Below are 21,479 nucleotides of genomic sequence, written 5' to 3' on the forward strand. Positions count from 1 at the left end.
TCCGTATGTCATCCTGTCCACAGGAATAGACGCTTCACACTCCAAAAAAGGCATCCAGGGCCAGGTCGAGATCCCTATGGCTGCTGTACATTGAGCCACTGCAGTTCTGTGCAGCACACCTCTCTCTTAAATTGAAAGTAAGAACAGTTTATCATTGCTGAATGCCCCTAGAGGAAAAAAAAAAAATGCAAAACAAAAAGATACAACGCTGAACGGTGCGATGAGATGCAAACAGCTGAGTCAGAACCTGGTGTCCATTTTTTTTTTTTTCTTTTTTTCTTTTTTTTTTTTTTTTCTTTTCTAATTCCCTGAAAGAGATTGGCAAGGAGGGTATGTTCAGAGCCGATGCTATCAGAGGAGCTTTCCTGTCTCTGGAGATCAACGGAGAGCTCTCCTGAAGAAACTTGCACCTTCCTTAGGAATTTACTGCTTCACGGCAAAAATTCGGAAAGCGTTTCCATCTGAAGGACTCCTCAATCTGGAAAAAATAAAAAAGAAAAGAAAATGCAATGAACCAAACACAGGCATGGTAACAACAGGACGTGTGGTGCAAAAGACCTGCAGTCATCTCTGAATTTCTTTGAGGTGCACTGATTCAGACTCAGCAGGAACTGCCGCAGGCAGAAGAAAGACAAAGGGTGAGAAAGAAGAGGCAGAAATCTATCTGTTCACATCTGGTTTATGGTTTCAACAAAATAAAAAACCAAAAAACTACATTCAAATGCCCACAAAATGGGCTGGGAAGCAAACAGCTCTCTTACAATGCTAGCTTTTATCTGGGGATCATTACGATGCCTATGGTTTGTGCATAAAGAGAAACATGTTTCACCAAAAGCAGTAGTCAATTAGGCTGGCAGGTTCCCAAGACTCATCTGGCCCATCTCCATGTGCCAGCAGTGGGAGCAGAGAGGCAACCAATATGTATTTTCATTTTCCACCTTCAGAGTTGCCCCCCAATAGATGGAGCAAAGGTTTGCTTGTGTTCTTGCCCCTGCTGTGTTGCACAATTCCAGCAGAAAGGCAAAATGTCCTACCTCCTGCAAAGTGCATGTACTAACAAGGGTGAAGATTCAGAAGATCTTCCCTTGTACAAAAGTAGATCTTGCCCAGTAGGCAACCCTGTCCACTACCTTTTTGGATGCATATCTTTACCAAATCTTATATCCTACATCCTGAAGTACCAAGTTCTCACCTTGATCTTTGAAATGATTCCACCATCCTGTGGGTTTCACAGCATGGAGGTGCTCCTTATCACTGATTGGAAATAACACTTTCCAAATCTTCATACTCATCCCTACTGCTAGAGCATCTTTGGTTTCCCTCACCTCCTAAATCACAGCTGGTGCTCACATGATGTGTCACTGCTAAAGGGAGAGTCCATTCTTAGTTTTGCCAGAGCTTTTCATGCAAGCAAGAAGTTCTCTGTTAGTGTAAAAGATAAGCCAAAGAAGGACAAAGGTGGAAGAAAACTCATAGTAACTGTAGTTTTTGTGATGTAAATGCAAGCTGAAAGCAAATCTGCCAGACTGCAGATCTGATGATCAAAATGCTGATCCTGGTAGCTAAACTCATATTTTATGCCTAATGCTTTCCTGTCTCAGCTTTTCTGCTTTGGCTTTTCTTTTCTGAGATGCTACACAGCACTTTGCGGTATTCATTGTTAGAAAAAAAATATCAAACTTGTTCAGATTGCTTATGATTAATAAAAGAGGAACCACACAGTGCAGTCAGAACCACACCAGCAGTGACCAAAACACACAGCAGTGGCAGAAGTTATGTTTACAAAGATAGAGAAATCAGTACCATCACATCAATGTGTGAAAAAGTGCATCACAAAATGAACCAGAAATAGAAAATGAGATAGGACTGAAAGAGTTACAGTGACATAGCTGTGATCTCTCTGGAAGTGCAGAGTTTTGGAGGCATTGATTTGACATTTTTCACCCAAACACCATGGTTAGACCAGAATAAGCTCTGAAAAATTACAAGGGTAGAAAATCCATCTTCAAAACCTGCCTGATCACCTCTGTAGGTGTTAATTTAGTCATCCTGCTTTTGGTGAGAATTAAGGAAATTAATTAACACGTCCCACAAACCAGAGTTCAATGGAGATCAAAGCACTACCCAGGCTGAACGCTGCAGAAACACCCATGTTTATCTTTCAGATAAACAGGTTTGGAAACTTTCTTCTTCAGAATTTACCTCGTAAGCATTGTCCAATACTAACTGCTGGACTAATTACGACAGTGAATCTTAATGATATGGCAAGATGTATAAACAGTGTTGCATCCTTAAATAAAAAATTGCTTAACAGTATTTCACACCCTTCACACTGATCTGAGAGCAGTCTTTCACTTGTGGAAGGTGAGGGCAGGACAACACGCTCTATTTGCTTGAAATATCTTGAAATTCACAGTGATGCTCCTAAGCCGTGTTTCCACCCCACCAGCTTTGCTGGCTGTTATCTGCTGACTTTGACATAAAATTGAACGTACAATCGAACGCACCATTGTGAATAAGACAAAAGTGCAAAGAAAAATGTCCCACCTCTCAGACTGGACTCCATTCTTTAAGGATCCGACGTAACTTTTCTTCTTTTCTACAGGCATCACATCCACAAAGCCACCTTCTTCATCTGCAATGACTCCTGCGTGCACTGCGCTTTTGCAGATACTGGAGCTCTGAAAAATATGCCAGCATTTTCACTTACAAAAATCTGTGTTTTACATCTGGAGATTTACCTTCCTCATTAATATCACGTGTAAGAGGAGAATAAAAAAAGAGCGGAGCCAAAAAGCTGTGAAACAATTCTGTCATTCTTAGGGATGGTCATGGGCCAGATCTTGTGGGTCCAGGTCTCAAATGCAGAAGTGAAATGGCTGCAAGAAGATCCAGCACTGCTGCAGAGGACAAACAGCTGTTCCTGCAGCAAAGCTGTGCCTGGGACACTGTCCAGGGCCAAAGCTGACTCAAGGGCAGATTTCCAGCCAGTGACTTTTTTGTCTGTACCGGAGAAACCACAGTGGTGAGACCTCTTTCCTATTGACCAGCCACCTTGGCACAGCTTATTTACCAGGTCTCTTGAAAAGTAGACACTCTTCCTGCATTAAGCTCAATGACCTCAAATTATCCCAGAGAATTCATGTTCTTCTTTCTAGGAAAAACAGAATGGCTGCACCCACAGACGCGTAGGCTTTGGGTACCTGGATAGCCCCAATAGTTGTGTAGCTCAGTGTCCCAGTGTCCCACTGGTTGGATAAACCATTGTCCCACAGGGCTACACTGAGCTCAGGGGGATGTTAACACACCGCTGATGAAAAGATTAAGATTTCTCCATCACACTGTTCTCCTCAATGTGCAGAGTCAGAAGAGTAGGAGGAATACAAAACATGAACAAAAGATGACTAAGTTCCCAAAGCATCCAGGAAACAGAGCAAAAGCAGAGGAGGTTTAGGCATAGTATAAAACTTGGCTATCAACTCTCTAAAGGATTTACATACAGCAAGCTGGATCAACGACAAACAAAAATCAGCTTTGCACAGGGAACTGCAGCAGGTGAAAATCCCAACTCCATAAACTCTCTGATGGCTAAAAACCGAACTACCACAAAACCAGTGCCAAGGGCAAACCTTCCCATCGCTTATGTACAATACAGATCGTTCCTTCTTGCAGCCATATATGGCAGGTTTGCCTTGTCCCCTATATATTTATCACTTTGGATCGCCTATCTCCTGGCAGATCCCCGAGTTTTGAGTGCCAATTTGGTATTTTACTTCTATAAATGGGCAAGGGAACACTCTGTTTAGAAGATACGCTGCAAATTTGCCCAAGTATGCAGTGGGAAATCTGCAAATCTAAAATCGGCTCATAAAATTAAGCTGTCCTGAATCAATTTGCAACACTCTCCACTGGGAGATATCCTAAACGACGTACTTCTGTTTTTTTCCAGGACTTGCTGTTCTGCTGCTTGCTCAAAGCTTTGACCAGAAGGCTTTTTATTGCATTCCCAAATCCTCCTCTTATCACTCTGTTGGATCACTGTCCTTTTCCATCCCAGTCCAAGTTTTGCTTTGATGCATTGCACACAGAGCTTTTGGAAGATGAGTCATTACGAGAATAAAGGTTTTTCCCCTCAAAGACAGAAGTACGACAACAGCACAGACAACGCGATGGTTTTCCATGGCGTGGCCCCCTTTGCATCTTCATCAACACCCATGCAGGTCTCCTGGGATGCTCTGAGAGCTTTTCCCGCTGAAGTGGACTCTGAAGCACCCACCATAAAATGACAATACTTCTTTATAGTGGGCCATTAGCAAGAGACTGAGACTGTGCCTTCACTCATAATTTCCTCATTAGTGGGACTGGTTTAATCATTAAGTTCCTATCTCAAGAGGGTTGAGCCACCCAGCTTGGTTAGCACGGGTGATAAACATCTCCTTTGTTATGTAAGTCATCAATCCAGCTAATTGCCACGGAGTTGTGGATAAAGGGCCTTATCTCAAGAGCAGAGAGCCGTTTTCCCTCCCAGATCCATAGGGCTCCTGTGCAGAGACGAGGAGATATCGCACTCCAGAGTCAGGCAGAATGACCAGCGACAGTGTCTTGCAGAAATTAAAAGCTGTTTTATAGCCCTGATAAAGCTCCCTGGGTGTTCACACAGCTCCAGCATCTCCTTAGAACTGGGCAGCTCTTCAGCACAACCTCATGCTGATAGACACTTCTGTCCTTTCTCCCCCATTTTTCTAACTCAGAAGCCTCACCATGAGGTTGACCATGCATGGTCATAGAATGGCGTGGCTTGGAAGGGAACTGAAAAGTCATCCAGTTCCAACCCCCCTGCCATGGGCAGTGTTTTCAACCACTGGATCAGGCACTGGATGCTAAGAGGCCAGAGAGCACCTGGAAGAGCACTGATCAGAGACAGTGCAAAACACATCATTTTCTTTTAGATAACTCATTTAATTTGACTCAACTGGAGCACAATTCCCCCAGGGCCATGAAGGTGCCACTCCAGATGTGCACATTTGCGGCCCTGGAGACAAGCACTTGTCCCACCCAGCTCACTGTCTGCTTTAATTACATCTCAGCCAGGGCTGGGGTAAACTCACAGCATCCCTGCCTGGAGTGCATCCTGCATCCTGCTATACCTGCACACAGTGGCAAAAGACTCGGCCCAAATTCCCCCTGCTTCTTTCTCTGGATAGATTTCCAGCCTGAGCACTTAGCAGTATCCACATCTCCCCCCTTTTGCAATACATCTTTTACACCACCCTCAAACTCCTTTCTCCTATTGGCTTATTTTTTCCATTTTTCTACTCATTCACCTGAAATCCAAAGTCCTTTCCTCTTTATACCCACAGCACACTATTAGCACAGGAGCCCAGAAAAAAAAAAAAGGTTAACCAAGCCCTCTAAGGAGTGACCAAATAGTCTTTCTCTTCCTCTGTTTGTTTTTTTTTTTTACCCATCCCCATATCATGGTCCATGACCCAGTTTATGAATCCCCAAGGGGACGGTAGGAAATGGAACTTGGGCTTCATGGAAGGCCACTAATCCTTTTGCGTCAGCACAGATCAGGAAGAAATGCCTGGATGCTGGTCCTCACCTAAAACCCTGTCATTGCAAGCCCTGTTCAGGGGTAATCTGAGGTAGTGAAAGAAAGAGACAACTATTTCCCATTTCCTGCAGGCCAGAGCATGCAAGGAGGGGTAGGGCAACAACTGTACAATGGTTTTCCATGTGAGCAGAACAGTTTGTGCAGCTTGAGTAGAATAAAAAAAACACATTTTCCCCTAATTATTGTATGATTTCCATAGGAAGTAGTTCTCAGGAATGTGCACAGCTCCACGTTCACCCCACATAGGGAATGTAGGAGCTCACTGGGACCCACGATCGGCCCCAAAGCACGCTCCTGAGGCCAGACACCAGCCTGGGAGAGCTGGCGTTTCCAAAGGCAATCTTCAGCAGGAAAAAAAAAAAAAGAGGCACCCGCAGATGGAAAAATGTTGAAACCCAGTTTTTAGAGGCCTAATATTAAGAGATTTCAAGAAAATGACTCTCTGCCTAGTTTTAGCATCAAGTCTCTGCTCATCCCCATGATCAGAGTTTAGAAAAACAAACCAATAAAACCAACTTGCATGCTTTCTTTCCACTGCTCCGTGCTGTGTTCTGACTACTCAAAAACACTGTTCAGCTCCCAGAAAGAGGACAGGAGGGGGAAGATGGACTATTTTTGCCAACAACATACCATAGCTGAGTATGTAGGGTATATAATATAAGCCTATATGATATAATATCCTATGGTATTTATCTGTAGGTCTCTAAACACTTCAGCAAGACAAGACAAACACTACCACCATTTCACATCCATCACTCCCCAGTCACAGAGAGGTTAAATGACTCATCAAATCCCAGAAGGAGTCATTGACAAACACTGGAAGGGATCCCCAAGCTTTTCTGGTGCCATTTCTTCCATCATGCACATTGACCCCATGCCCACACTGTGATAACCACAACAAGTTTTGTTGCAGAGTAACCCGTCCTCAGACATCGCATCACACAGTGCCATCAAGGAAAGGAGCATACTCACATCTGCATAAATGTTTGTGCCAAAAACCGGTGCCCAGTAGGATGGCTCGTCTTTACAGTGGGCTGGACAATAAATCCTAGAAAACAATTTATTCAGATTTATTCAGGCTCAACAGGAAAGCAAGCTGCATTCTTAGGAGATTTCAAGTGCCTGCATCTGGTCTGCAGGTGGCAACAGTGAATCTAATTATTGGCTCCCCTCAGATGACTTTTGGGAGGTAGTGTAGAGCTTCAAATGGAGGGCATTTGAACAGTAAAAGAGGGATTAATCTTCCATGGCATTTTCAAAGTGGAGTTCTTATAATTCCCAGACCCTTCCTGACTCATCTGGCCAAAAAACCTCCACTCTCGTTGGTTCTCAGATTTGGGATCTCAGCAGCCCTGCTCTCCCTACCACCTCTCCTTCTCCCAAGCAGGGTGGGTTGCAATGGGACACAGGCTTGCTCACAGCGCACACTTACCTTGGGCAATGGGTCGCAGGCTTTTTGAACTGGCACAGCTCAGCTACTGTGGTGTAGCAATCCAGTGTCTGTGCTGTGGAAATAAATACAAAGAGGTAAAATCACTAGGCCTAGTAGCCAAATCAAAATTATGATTCTTTGAAGGAAGAAGATTCACTCAAAAATATACAGAACCTGGGGACATTTAAAAAGTAGAACTCTACTGTATTTGTTTATGTACTCATCATAAGAAATTTTTGTAATTATGATGGGTCACACTTACTAACCAATTTCATACATATTTTGTGATTCATTATGCCTTTCCTTACACTTATTACATTAAATACTTTTTTTTTTTTTCCCCACTTTTTATACACGGTTCACATATTAGACTCAGGCTTTCTTATAAGGAAGGCTCATCTTCTATCATATTACTACCAGTATCTCACCACATTGCAGCTGATGTTTGGATCTGACCATGATCCATCACCAGAAAATGCTGTTGGAAATGGCCAGTTATGACCATTTTCTGCACCTTCTTTCCTCTTAGATCCCTACAGAAATTTTTAATATGTAATGGTGGAATTGCCCATAAAGGGTGATGGATCATCACCCTTCTGGGGTTTAGCTGTGGTATGGGGCCATTCCACATGATCGCTTAAAATGAAAAAGAGAACTGCATGAACGATATCTTCAAGCACTTCATAAAACTCCAGCAACAACAATTTCCTCTCAACTTGACAAACTCCACACTTACTTGCGACTTTGGAAACCATGAATGCATTGGAAGGTTTATTTTTCCTGCAAAAAAGGAAAGCAGGGAAAAGTATTAAAAATACACAACGTAAATTTACTTGAATCACTGTGAATATATACGAGTAACAAAGACAACTGAACATTTGCTTGTATTGAAAGCAAATACAAAAACTTGTTCCCAAAGGTCTAACCTGAAAGATTCCACACCATTCCTGGTAGACTTCACAAAGGCCGGCGTCCTCCCCTTCCTTGTAATATCAACAAGTCCTCCCTTGTTGTCCAGGATGCCATAGTGAATTGCAGCCCGACATATGCTTGATGACTGAGAAGAGCACAGCAAATAATATATGAAGTAAATCTCACTCACAGAGCAGCACTGACCAACCGCTCTGCAAAGCATGAAGAAACAAAATCACCAAATGCCAAATAGAAAATAACCTGATAAAACCCTTTGGAATCTGGTTGTTAAATCTTACTCTCCTGACACAACCTTCGTCTATTCCTATTATTACTATTATTTAAGCACAGCTTGGTTGGATGACAAAATATTTTTAAGTAAAAAACCGTACACTTAGATATAATTTAGAAGAAAAGCAGTGCTGGAAATTCACAACCAGCATGAAATTTTTCCGCTTCTCAACAGAACATTCAAACTCAAGATATTTCTGCTAAAACCACTTGCAGGAGGAGGATATCTGCAATCACACAAGTTGCAAGGCAAAAATATGACTTGTAGTCACAACCCAACAGCGAGAATGGGGAAAGCAACCATAAAATGCATAAATAGCCTTTTATATTCACAACCTTCCTTTGCTCCAAAAGTAGTTTTGATGGGAAAACAGTGCTAGCTCAAGATCTGGCAAATCAACCCAGAATATTTCATTGTTTCAGTGCTTGTAGTGTGAAGTTTCTGTTCAGACTGACCACACTAAAAGAGACCCTTAGAAGAGCCTCCTAGTGATCCCTATCCATCACTTCCCAGGGCTTTTATTGTTAAGGGCATTTACGACAGAATCAAGACTGGAATCACTTTGCCTTTCCAGACAGCTTCTTTTTCATCACTAAGATGAGGAAAATACAGATAGTCTTTATTAACACCCAAATTATAGCAGCACAACCGGAGAACACAAAAAGCCAAATTACATCAAAATCATTGGCATTTCCCGTTTCTGTTATTACCACTAACTTCCCACAGATTACATCTATAAGCTTTTTTAAAAGTACTTACACTCTCATAATAAAATGTTCCAAAGATCTTTCCCTTACTGTACAAGCAGCCAGCTGGGCACAGATACCTAGTGAAGATATATATCTTTGAGGGTGGCGAGAAAACAATTCAAGAAAAACAGACTTTGATTCTATTTCATTTAATAGTCATTCCATTCATTTCACGTAACTCTTCCATTTAAAAACAAGATTGCAAAATAACTACTTTTTAGAACGGTTTCTCCACCCTCCTTAAAAAACCCGACCAATATTTAGATTCTGTGGATTTGGTTTTTCTCCAAGTGATAAACTGTCCCGTTCTTTGCAGAAACCTTAACCAGAAGTTCTCGACTGCCTGGGAGGGGACGAGCCATGAATTATTGGTCTGGCTTAGACAGCAGTGGAACGCACAAGAAAGGTTCAGAAGAGATTCTGCCAACATTTATTAAATGATTTTGGACACCTGGAACTGTGGGTCATGATGGCTGCAGAAAAAACTGAGTCACTTTGCAGCTAGGCTTGGCTGAGGGCTTTATATTTAAAAAAATAAAAATAAAAATTAAGGCTTTTTTCAAAGAGATCTATTTAGTTACAAAAATAAATGTAGTATAGGCTATGTCTTGTTTGCATGGACCTCAACATTTTTAGCCCATTTTTTCCTGTGCTGCTCCAATAGGTATCAATAAGACATTACCTGTTGCATGTTGAGCCTCTGCATTTGTCTCTCATCTTGGTCTCACAGGTAATGACTTGTGCTGGGAAAAAAAAAAAAAAACCCAAAAATTTAAATTAAAAACAAACAAACAAACAAAAAACACAGTACAAATTAAAAACATTATGTTGTAAGAAGAAAGAGCCCACCACATCCTGCTTTGGGCACCATGCACCTTTCCAAGAAGTCTTTGGTGTAGCAAGGTTAAATCTTAACAGCCTAGAGCTGTTGGTGCCTTTTGATCTATTTACCTAAAACAGGTGTTTTTGGGAGTATTAACAGCAAAGAAACATTTGACAGCCAAAGGCTGATTTACAGCCTGAATTCTGCAGACACTACTTTTCATTCTCCATTTAATTACAGACTCTCCAGATGCTGGTGGGTAAACTTGAAAAGGATGCATTTGCTTGTCTCACCTTGTTTTCAGAATGACTGGTTTGATGAACTGAACACGACTAAGTACTACCAACAGAGCATATCACTGCAGAAATCATAGAATGGCTTGGGTTGGAAGGCACCTCAAAGATCATCTGGTTCCAACCCCTGTCACAAAAAGTCTTTACAAGCAAGAAATAGAAAGGAAACCAACTAAAATCCCCAGAAAACTGCAAAAAGGTTAAATGCTGAATACATAAAATTGTAAATGAGGAATGAAACCAATGCCTCCTAAATCGACTACTGGTATGAAGACATCAATACTTTCTTTAGATGCTCCATCCCTGAAGGTGTTCAGGGCTGGGTTGGATGGGGCTATGTGCTATCTGAGGTGCAATCTGATTTGGTGGTTGGCAACCCAGCCCACGTCCAAGGGTCGGAGCTGGATGGCCTTTGAGATCCCTTCCAACCCAACCATTCTGTGGTTCTGGGATCCTTCAAGAACAGATGAGTATTGCACATTGATGTGCAGGTGGCTTTTCAATGTTTTGCTGCTTACTTCTGAAAGAACAAAAGCAAGAGACTGCCTTACTCATGTAGGAGCTGGAGGTGGTTTTCTTGGGCTTGATGGTTTTGCTGGGCTCATTCTCTGGAGGATGGAACCACACAGGCTTGTGCTCTGCGAGCTGTGGGGTTTCCACTTCGTTGGTCTCATCCGTCTCAGTGATGTAGGGGTCTTCGTAACGATAATCTTGTTAGCAAGGAGAAATTATAAAAAATCATTGCAGTGTTCACATCAAGTGGGAAATCAGATTTCTCTATCAGAATGGAGCTTCAGCCAGTCCTCCAGTGAAGCACAGCTCCTGCATGACCCCCACTGAGTCCCAGCTCAGTTGTCCACGGTGCCTCCATCACTCTCAGATCTCACCCCCCCATAGTGCCCCCATCTTTCACAGCCTCCCACTGCATAACCAACTGCCTGCTGTTGCAGCCCAGCGAGAGGATTTGGGAAATGAAGCTAGAGGAATTCATTCCACTTGGCCATTCCTCTGCAAAACCTTATGCTGTTTTCATTCTCATCAGTGAGGAAGGGGATGATGCAAAGAAATAGATAACGAGGCTCCCAACACAGCACTGATGTGACCCACTCCAGTTCCCATCTGAACCCCAACGACCCCCAGCCCCAGGTAGAAAGAAATGAATGCAGCAAAATAACCCTCTGCTTTGGGCAAGCCTCCCAAGCATGGAGCTGCCTGCTTCTAAAATCCCAGCTCTTCATGAAGGAAAACACATGGAAAAAAAAAAAAGCCCCTGATGCATGACCCCAGAAAATCCCACTTGCTCTGAGAGCAGTGCTGCTTCACTGGAGATTTCCCAGCAGCAATAATATTTTTCACTCCATGTCTATCGACCACTATTCCAACAGAGCTCCTCCTCTCCTCCCAGAGACACGAATCGCTGTGTTTGATTTGCAGCCGTGAAAACCAAAGTGAGGAAAAAAAGTAGGGAAAAAAAAATAAAACAGAAAAGGGAATCGCTCGTCCCTGGCCAGGACCTGCCCACCCACGTCGCCTCCAGTAAGCGCTGGTGGAACATTCCCTTCCCAAACAAACCCTGTGAGGATGGGAGCGCTTCTGCCCGCAGCCTGCCAGCCCCAAGCCCTGCCCCAGCTCCAAGCCAAACCCATGCAGCTCCTCCATCCTGCAGTCGCTCACATTTTCACATTGAATCCAGGCAAATCAGAGCCTTTCAGTTGATGATCTACCATTACACCACGATGTTATTGAAGGTGGGTAATTAAAAGCCACGACTGCTCCTAATGAAACGTTTCCGGGTGAAAGCTGGCCCCTGCACAGCACCCTGACCCCCAGCCCCACGTACCTTTGTAGCAGAGGTTGTTCTGGCACCCACCCCCGTAGCTGGGGGGGCACTCAGAGCAGGGGCGGCCGTTCTTGTATGGGGCTTCTCCAATCCAGTTGCCTCTGCAAGCACAGGAGCAATGCATGCTCATCAGATAGCCCTCCAAGCCCCACATTCTTCAGCCACTGACACTAAGGGCATGGGGAAAAGGGGTGTTTCTGTTCTCCATGCATAGATAAGTGTGGAAAAGACAGCTTGTCCCCTTTTCCATCCAACACTTGCTTTCAGCAATCCTGTCCGTCCAAGGTACCAATCTCCCATCAATATCTGCAGCCCCCATGCAGCAGCACAGGCCAGGGAGGAGCACAACTCTTGCCATTGAGGAGCTGCTCCATTTTCCATCTGGAACCATCCCCAAGAGCAAGGTGCAGAAATCCACACCTCACCCCCTGCACAACTGCACGAGTCTGAGGAGCAGAGCAGCACTGCACCTTCCTTTTTGCCCGGCCCTGCAAACAATTTTTCCTCTGAGGCTGCAGCAACATCATCGCAGTCTGGAGCAAAAGAGCAAAGAGCAACCAAACAGCCCAGCAAAGCCTTGTGAGGAAAACAGTCTTCCTCATTTCACCTTCAAGATGATGATTTTAGGAGTTTCCTCTAATGAATAGTGTGAAATATCACCTTTAAACTCCACTGTGAATACTGTGATTTAGTAAGCAGACGTAGCTCAGCAGATTACTGCTTTTTCTCAAGGAAGTACCCAATAACAGAGGCCCTCCTTGGCCCTCACTGTTGCAAGCATTAGGGGCTGAGGAGGTTAATGGAGCTGGAGCTCAGCCTGTGGCTCTCAACCCTTTGGTTATTGCTCTTTCAGCCGTCTCCACCTATAAGGCTAGATGAGGACAATGCACACAGATGCCAGAGAGAAGAGATTAAGCAAAAATGGCAGAAAGAGAGTATTTTTCCATCCAGCAGGATGGCGTGCAGCGCATCGCAACTTGCAATGGGAATTCTGCAGGAGACAGTGGGATTCCATGCGAGGAGCAGGTCGCTGAATCCCAAACCGCCCAGCAGCATCGGTAGCCAATGTGGGGAGGAGGTTTCAGCAACACACCCACGGGCACTGCCTGGCTTGTGCTGCGAGCTCTGGCTTTGGCTGCCAGCCCTATCTCACACACCTTTTATCTCAGCATCATTCTGCCTTATGACTTCCAGTGGCTCTGAGCCACACACAGCAATTTCCCTATTCTTTTTTTTTTTTGGTAAGTTTTAAACTGTAAGCAACCCTACTATTCCTTCTGTAGCTGGGGTACAGAGGCCGCTGCTGGAAGGACGGGCAGCAGCATTAATCAGCCCCATCCCTTCCAGCTGCTGAGCCTCGCCTGGCAGCAAGCTCCACTCCAACCTCGCCATCTCCTGCTCTCCTTGCCATGGCAGCAACATCAAAGCTCCAGCCTGGCCCCAGCCCCTCCTTCACTTTTCCAGGCAATGCTCAGCAATGTTGAACCAGCTCCGTGCTGCAGTCTAAAGTAAAAATTTAAAGCCACAAACACCAGTCTAGACTGCCTGAAATCTCTTCCCCAGATCCTGGGCTAGTTAAGTAACCTTCCAGCACAGGGTCTGGGAAAGCAGCAGGGCCCAGCCCATCCGCCTTACTTGGGCGAGTAATTGCAGACCAGGTAGACGGCGTTCTCCCAGATCTCTCCCCAGACATTCATCTGCTTGCAGACGTTCACAGCACAGCCAATCTTGTTTGTTGTGGCCCAGACTATCTGCAAGGACAACGTGCTTATTGAGAACCCGCGAGACACGGGCACGTGTTGCAGTGACACAGGATGCAGAGGGGATGTGGAGTATGGATACAAATACATCTCTTTTACCTGAGTGTAATGCGTGCACATGGGGCCTGTGCATTTATCTGGGCACCATGGGTTGCACTCATGTGGGTACGGGTACGAGTAATCCTTGACTTCATCATACCAGGATTGGACATGGAAAGCAGGAGAGCGATACCTGGAGGAGCAAAGCACAGGCATGGCTGAGAACACCCACCCCTCAAGTTATCACCAGCCCCTTTGTCATCCAACAGCACTTGTGCACTCCTGGCTTACTGCAAGGCAGCACCTCAGTTTTTAACACAAGCTTTGTGAATTTTATACTACGGTTTCTTAAGGCAAGTTTGTCTCATTGAGAAGGTGTTGCTTAAAAAACTCAGTAATGTGGGGAAAAAAAAAAAAAAACATCTCAGTGAAAATGTTAAAGATGATTTCTTCCCCAAAATTCACAGCTCGGTCTGACTTTCTGTATTATTTATAGGTTTGACATGTCCTTCAAACACCGCTGACCTGAGATGTCCTCCTGCCTTTTCCACCCAACTACATAAAACTTCTCGTTTGGCAGAGAGCTGTGTTTTGAAAGTAAACAGAAGTGAAGGTTTGCCAAACAGCTTCACCTGAAAGCCACCGTGTACCGACTTCACCACCAGGCCATTTGCTAAATCTGGATGTCCATTAGCAGTTCCTACTGTAAGACCTTTGACAGGAAGCAAGCTTTTCCCCCTCCCATCAAACCAAAAGGTAATGCAGAGCACTTGGGGCTCTGCACGTGCTCCCCACTTTATTGCAGCTATTTCTTTATGCAGTAAGCTCCTGCGTGTGCTGCATGTACTTGGTGCAAACTATGCACAATGCTTTGCAATCTGAGGCAGCACTGATGTTGCTTGTGCTGTTCAGGAGAACGTGAATGGTGTTAAAATTATCTGGAGAAATGTGTTGGCATTTTGTATGCTATGTACACAGTGAGCAAGCAGAGCAATCTGCAAATTCTGTCTCGAAGGAGAAGAGCATTTCAAACACTTTTTATTGCTTTCATCAGCTCACATGAAGCAGGCAGCCAGCAATACAAATGATATCATTACCAACTGTAGTTTGCTCTTCCAGCCAACTCTTCATTAAAAATCATTCATTAGAAGTGTCTTAAAAACACAAATCTCGTGATGTCATTAAGTGAATACTTTCCGAATTCTATTTTACAAAAGAGGAAATTGAGGCAATCAAGTTAAGGCCCGTTCCTGAAAGCGCTGAGATAAAACTGATTTCTTTTTCCTCCCAGTGATTGCAGTGGGAGCAAGATTGGATCTACCACCATCAATAACCCATAGCAATCTTGAGCTTCTGTAGGACAGCCAAGAACAGCCTGATCTTTTGATTTTGTTTCCAATGGATTAACCACTCAACTTTCCAATCATTATTTAATTCTGCCAATACAAACGAGCCTGATATTTTTCATATCAGGCCAATTTCACACCAGCAAATTTCCATTACTTTCAACCAAGTTGTACCTGATATACAATAGCATAACTTGTTGATCCATTAAAGTTTCCATGCACATACAAAATGTTTGCTTTACAAAGTAGGCTTGGCCTATAAAGACTTAATGACAGGGGCGTAACAATAAGCAAATTTCGCTATAGGATGAAGAAGCAAATCCCTTTGTAAGTCTTAACTTCATCTTTCCCAGCTAGATTAACAAGTCTAGATTCAAAACCTTCCCCAGGAAGATGAAAAAAATAAATAAATGTGCAAAGTGGTTTCAATAAAGACAAATTAAGAGCTGAGCAAATATTTATAGAAAATACAGCAAGAGAAAAATGGAAAGATTTAGACGAGTTCTCAACCAGCAGCAGTGGCTATTAGCGAGGAGTTTCCCAGCTCTTACCTGCCCCAGTGAACTGCCAGGTTCTGACCAATGGATCTGATGAGGGCACTGGGCCCATGGTCCCAGATGCACTGCTGAGCCCAGGCGTGGGCTGATCTTTCCAGCTCATCGTCCCAAGTCTACAGGAAGGAAAAGAACAGGTCAGTTCATCCTCTTAAGAGCATTAGATTGAGAGAGTCAACCAGCATCAATGAGTAGGGAAAGTGAGACTGAAGTACAGCTCATCCCTGGTGCCCAGCCTTGCGATGTCAGCACTTTTCAGTGATGTACTCATACCTAAGAACACGTTTTTAAAGACAGCTGCTTACCACAGAAGCACAGGGCTCTACGGGGCCTCTTACTTTTCCTCCTCAACGACATGCTCCTTAGGAAGTACTCTGCATAAGTCAACGTAACAAATAGCTCTGGCAAGACCTCAAGAACTCAACTAGACAATCCACCCTAAAATACAGCGAGACATTCTTGGCACATGGTTTTCTAACCCAGTCAAAAAATACAGAAATAAATAATCGGACATTCTAGTGTTTTCCTCATGGCACCTATATTTGACATCTGCAAGATTTACAGCACAAAGTGCCTCAGTTTGTAGGATTTTCCATCTGTTAGCCATAACACTGGGACATTTCCTTGCTCTCCACCCCCTGGGACTCCAACAGTGAATGTGCTCTTGCTCCCCACTACGGGCACAGCCCACACCCCTAAACAAGGGATGAGCACATAGCTGCTGTGCCATCATGGGGCTGAACCTCTTGCTCCTATCTCCTCCACCCCTAGTAACTGTTGAGCCAACCGATGGATGCAGCCGAAATCAGAGGTGGCAAAATCCCCAAACTCCTAAGCCAGGATCACCCTCATTAAAACTGACATCAGGTTAGAACTGACAAATCCCACTGAAGCTCCCACTGAGGAAAAGGCCTCAGACGTCACTGAGTATCACCCAGTTACATGCCAAACGAGAGCTCAGATGCTATCCAACAGCAAATATGAAAGCAGTCTCCCTTGGCTTCACTATCCAGGAGTGCATTTGTTTTAGAGGCCAGACTTGCTGGATCTGGTAGACAATGCTCTGAATTCATTGTGTGATCTCTGACAGCTGCTCTATTCAAAGCAGTCCTAGGAGGATAATTTGTTGGGGTTAAAATATCATTGCACATTCCTACAAATAAAACCGAAAGGAAGAGAGACCATTCAGCTCCAGGGCCAGATTACAGCCCCTTCAGATGCTGCAACCAGCTGATCCTTTCCAGTTCCACCTTCTGCATAAGAAAAGCAACTTCTCATCTCAGCCATATGAAAGGAGCTATCAGAAACCACTGGGAAGGCATTTAGGTTCTCTAACATTTGAAAAATATTGAGTGTTTATACTCAGCAAGCATCGAGCACAGTCTCGGGCAGTTCCAACTGGGATGGGGAATGATAGGAAATTGTTTGTCTCCTGGAGCTCGGTGTGTCTACACCATCCTCAGAAGGTAAAGTTGAGCTCACTGAACAAAGCTAACAGCACCTCTGAGAAGATCTTATCATTAAGCCTCCTCAGCAAACTGAATTCCAGCAACATCCAGAGCTGCTCTGAGCTCAGCAGCTTGGCTTTGAACTCAGCAGTGGCCAAGCAAATTCTGCAAAACCCCGTGTGGACACAGCTCCGACAGTGGGAATGAAACCATTTTCCATCTCAGCCCTCCAACTCCTTGAAGGTGTATGAGATCCGACCCACCGCATCCACATTTCCAAACCTCTGTTCGGAGCAGACTATTGCAATTGTGCCCAGACACACAGCCTTTTGTGGTCTCCCACTTTGTGCAACAGGCAATGGCCGGCCACAGTCCGCCTTCCCATCCAACACACAAGCCACAGAAACTCTCCCAAGACGTTACACGCTGCTGGGACTTCAGACTTTCTAGCAGAGCCCTATTCCCTGCAGCCACAAAGGCGGAGGCTTCCAAGTCTCCTAATTTAACGCAGAGACTTTATGAGCAACAGGCTATTAAGTGGAAATTGATGTGAACATATGTTACATCTTCCTTTGATGCCTATGAGTAGAATAAATGAGGTTAGACAAAAGACACTCAACAGGCAATCTGGAGCGAGCTACAGTTTTGCATGGCTTTGTGCTTGGTGAGTAGGGAAGCTCATTTCTGCAGGCGTCAGATTACAAAGCCATCCCATTTAAATTAGAGCTGTTATTTGCCTATTTCTTCTCAGACGTGAATGCGGTCGGGAGCCTGGAATAATTTCAGAGCTTAATAAACATTAAAAATAAATAAATAATAATAATAATGATAAAAAGATTTCAGACTTTTCCAGCTACACTTGCAGGAATTCTTTATGCCAATATTCAAAGCAGTATCTATGAAGAACACCAAAGCCAGAGGAACTGTGTGTTCTACACTCAGTATCTTATACCCCTTCTGCAACAATCTGGCAAAGCAGCTTCTCACTCTTTGGGGAACAAGGTTGCATTCAAATTCTTCCTTTTTCCCACTTAGGCTTTCTGCTATCAGACCACTCTGATCACAAGCAGCTCCCTTGTTTTGAAGACACCCACCAAGCCCATTAGTGACTTCTCAAGCAGGGGTTACTAAGAGCCTGTCGGTATACAAGATCCAAGTGATTTAGTACATGGATTGTCCTTATTCCTGCAGATCTGAAGCTAACTTTCAAAATCTGGTATGCACCATACGCGTAAAATATATACATTGCATCCATATCTTATAGTGCAATAATCCTATAATGCAATTTAAAGCCTCTACCCTGCTGTTAAGAGGAAGAATGAATACCCTGTGCACAAAGAACTCTTTTTCTTCCAGCAGTCTGTACTGAGAACAATTTTGTTTTAACCATCTGTCTTTGGGCCTCCACAAGAGGAAAGATTTCTGCCTTTCATCACTGCTGAAAGCCATCTGAAAAGGTCAGGGTGTCTTAGGAACTGTTGTGTTCTTTCTACTCCAGTTTCATTAACAAGGAGTTTGCTACGGTCCTGGCTCCTCCACACCACTCTTGCATACTCCAAAGCCACAATGGAAGAGTTGCTCATAGAGCTGCTGTAGGATTTGAGCAACTGCACTGGGAAGATAAACACTGCTCACGCCTGGCCCATGACAAAGTCTGTATTTCAGTTTCCATCAATGCTGAATACATGTGCTGGCTTTAAATTAACTATGCAAACCCAGCAGCAAAACTGTTTCTTTCTCCACTCCACCTTTATCCTACCTGCATATGCAGTAACTCTTTTGATCCCTGGGTGAGTCATGGGAGTTACTGTGCATTGCTTCCTTACTAATAGCCTCCTCTGACTGAAGCTCACCCGGCAGTAGAAAAATAGATCTTGTTCCTGGTTTATATTAGCTCCCTTTGTCACTCAAATACATCAGATACAGAACTGGGACATTCACAAAGCAGCGTTTGGAGACTGACAGGCAGTTCTACTTCGTTATCCACAAATTAGAGCAGCATGTCTCCTGTGACGCTCCACACTGGCTCCAAAGGGAAAGAGAAAAGTTTATATACAGTGCTAAAGACAGACCATCCTCTTAAACAAGTTCAAATGAGAAATGTCCTACTCAGAACAAAGGATTAAAGTGAAATTCACATTCAGAATACACGCTGCATTTCCAAGTAACGTTGGGTAAACACGATGACATGAAAGACTGATTATAGCCTTTCCAAGGAGCACCGCCATATACCCAGCTTCTTTCTTCGCAGCATATAGGGCCCTTTCATTTGCCCTCAATCGGCCATGAAGCCACTAGAAAAGCACACTGAGCAAAGACAAACATAAAAGCGCGACCGCGCTGCGAGCGTAAATAGCAGTCGGCCAGTGTGCAGCCCGCAACTGCAGCCCTCTCAGATCCTCCGAGCCAACCAAAACACGCTTGGCTTTCTCATGCCTCGTGTTTACTCTCTGGAAATTAATCAAATCACCTCTTCTCTGGCAGCATCCTTTGGGCTGCCTGCTGGAGGATGGGCGCCTGCCGAGGAGGAGAGGCACAAGGCAGCGGTTCTTCGAAAGACATGTGATTTCTGACATGGGATGGAGCACCAGCGGTGCAACTGCTCAGGAGAAGCCACTGAAGAACAATCATCCTTCCCTACTGCCCTCTGCTCGCTCTTCTCTTTCCCTTTTCCCTACTGTCACTACAGGGAGAATTTTCCATTTGCAGTATTCATTTCAGCGCAGCTGGCAAGAGACTTCACATTACAAGTGCTATTTCTCCTACCCTTTTAAACGCGGTCTTAACAAATCATTACTCATCCAATCTGTCAGCAGGAGCACATGGCTGAAGTCAGGCTAGCTTCAGTCATAACTATATTTGCACATTGGGAAAAGGCGCACACAAAAAAAGAAAATTATTTGCCTACATCATTTTCTGGCCCCACAGCATTTGGAGGGCTTGTCTAAAATAGCTCAAAGTAGGGTCTCTGGCATCAGGTGAGAAAAAACTATTCATCTGAATTGTTGACGGTAAAGGCATGTTTCATACCAATACTTCTAAGTTCTCCCTCTGAAGTGGGAGAATCCATTGACCAAACTTTTATTTCGGTTTCTTGAGCTACAGAAAGCCAATAGTGCTGACCCATCCACCCCTCAACTCCCCAGAGCCGTGCCAGCAACTTCCAGGGACTGAGCTCTGCAGATGGAGACAAATAGGAATCACAGAAATGAATGATCAGAGGGATTGGGTTGGAAAGGACCTAAAGACGACATCCTTTAAGCACTGCTGTCCTGAGAGCTGAGCAGATCCCCAACAGTGTCATGGTCGTGCCATCCCAGAACACCAGTCACAACGATATGAAAGCTCTAACAGGGAAAACACGGGTTAAATCATAGGGAAAAAATCATGCTTTTATGACATTAAGGTAATGGAAGAACCTGCTGAGGCAAGCTGTGGAATTGCCATCACTGGAGATGTGTCCAGGGCCGGGCCAGACGTTAGTTTATGAATAATGGAACCAGTCCTGAAAATATGCAGCGGATGGACGAGATGACCCTATTGCTGCCTGTTCCAAGCAAAACAACCCAATGACCTAAAGCATCGCTCACTCTGGAATGAAGCAGCACCAGGAAACCTCTTGAGAAAAGCTAGCTTCAGAGGAAATTCTGCACCTCTTGCACTATGACCAAAAAAAAAAAAAAAAAAAAAAAAAAATGTAGAAATAAAGCCAGGCATCAGAAGCTGTACTCACCATGTATTCCATATTGGAGGCTGATGGATACACTTGACCTCTTAATTTATTGTGGAGCATCAGTATCTCCTGTCGGTCTGAAAACAAAATGGCTCTCTTGGATCTGGAGTGGGCTTCCCCATCCTGATATTTGCTCAAAATGCTCTCCAGGTGACTCGAGTTGGGCAAGATAAAGCAGTGGGCTGCATTTGCCAGGAGCAGGACACATCCAAGAGGCAGGATCCAAGGCAGGGCAGGATCCATGGCTCTTCTACAGCGGGCAGAATTAGAATGAAGGCAGCAGAAGAGTTTCCTTTCAGGGTCTCCAGTGGCTCAGCACGGATCTGGACGTGGGGGAGAAACAGGCAGCGTGAACAGAGGCTCTTGGTATGATCCCCACTGAAGAAGCCACACAACACAGATTTTTGCTTTAAAAAGATGCGTAAGTGTTATCATTCTCTTCAAGGACCAGTGGAACAGAGCACCAACGTGGGTGATGGGAATTCAAGTTTCTTTCCCCAGTGGTGTTGGGTTGGGAGCATTGCTTGGGAAGCACTCAGGCACGGTGCTGGGCGCTCATCCACAAAAAGCATTGGGGAGCACCCAGCAAAGCCCATCTGTGACCCTCTGCAGACGCAAAAAGGAGATGTTTGAAGCTATTT

At 44.4% G+C, this 21,479-nt stretch overlaps 1 protein-coding gene across 1 annotated transcript; it reads right to left on the reverse strand.

The window, feature by feature from the left end:
- Positions 1–423: 423 nt before the first annotated feature.
- CRISPLD2 (cysteine rich secretory protein LCCL domain containing 2) lies at positions 424–21,081 on the reverse strand (the record flags this gene model as incomplete). Its single annotated transcript, XM_079541518.1, has 14 exons — positions 424–478; positions 2,548–2,681; positions 6,590–6,665; positions 7,050–7,122; positions 7,786–7,829; positions 7,976–8,106; positions 9,013–9,079; positions 9,685–9,745; positions 10,670–10,828; positions 11,959–12,059; positions 13,594–13,709; positions 13,818–13,950; positions 15,655–15,773; positions 20,839–21,081. 14 exons carry the CDS (start codon positions 21,079–21,081, stop codon positions 424–426), a joined length of 1,512 nt encoding a protein of 503 aa, XP_079397644.1.
- Between the last annotated feature and the right edge of the window lie 398 nt (positions 21,082–21,479).

The sequence above is a fragment of the Tetrao urogallus genome (genome assembly GCF_951394365.1).
Source record: "Tetrao urogallus genome assembly, chromosome: 12".
NCBI classification, from domain to species: Eukaryota; Metazoa; Chordata; class Aves; order Galliformes; family Phasianidae; genus Tetrao; species Tetrao urogallus.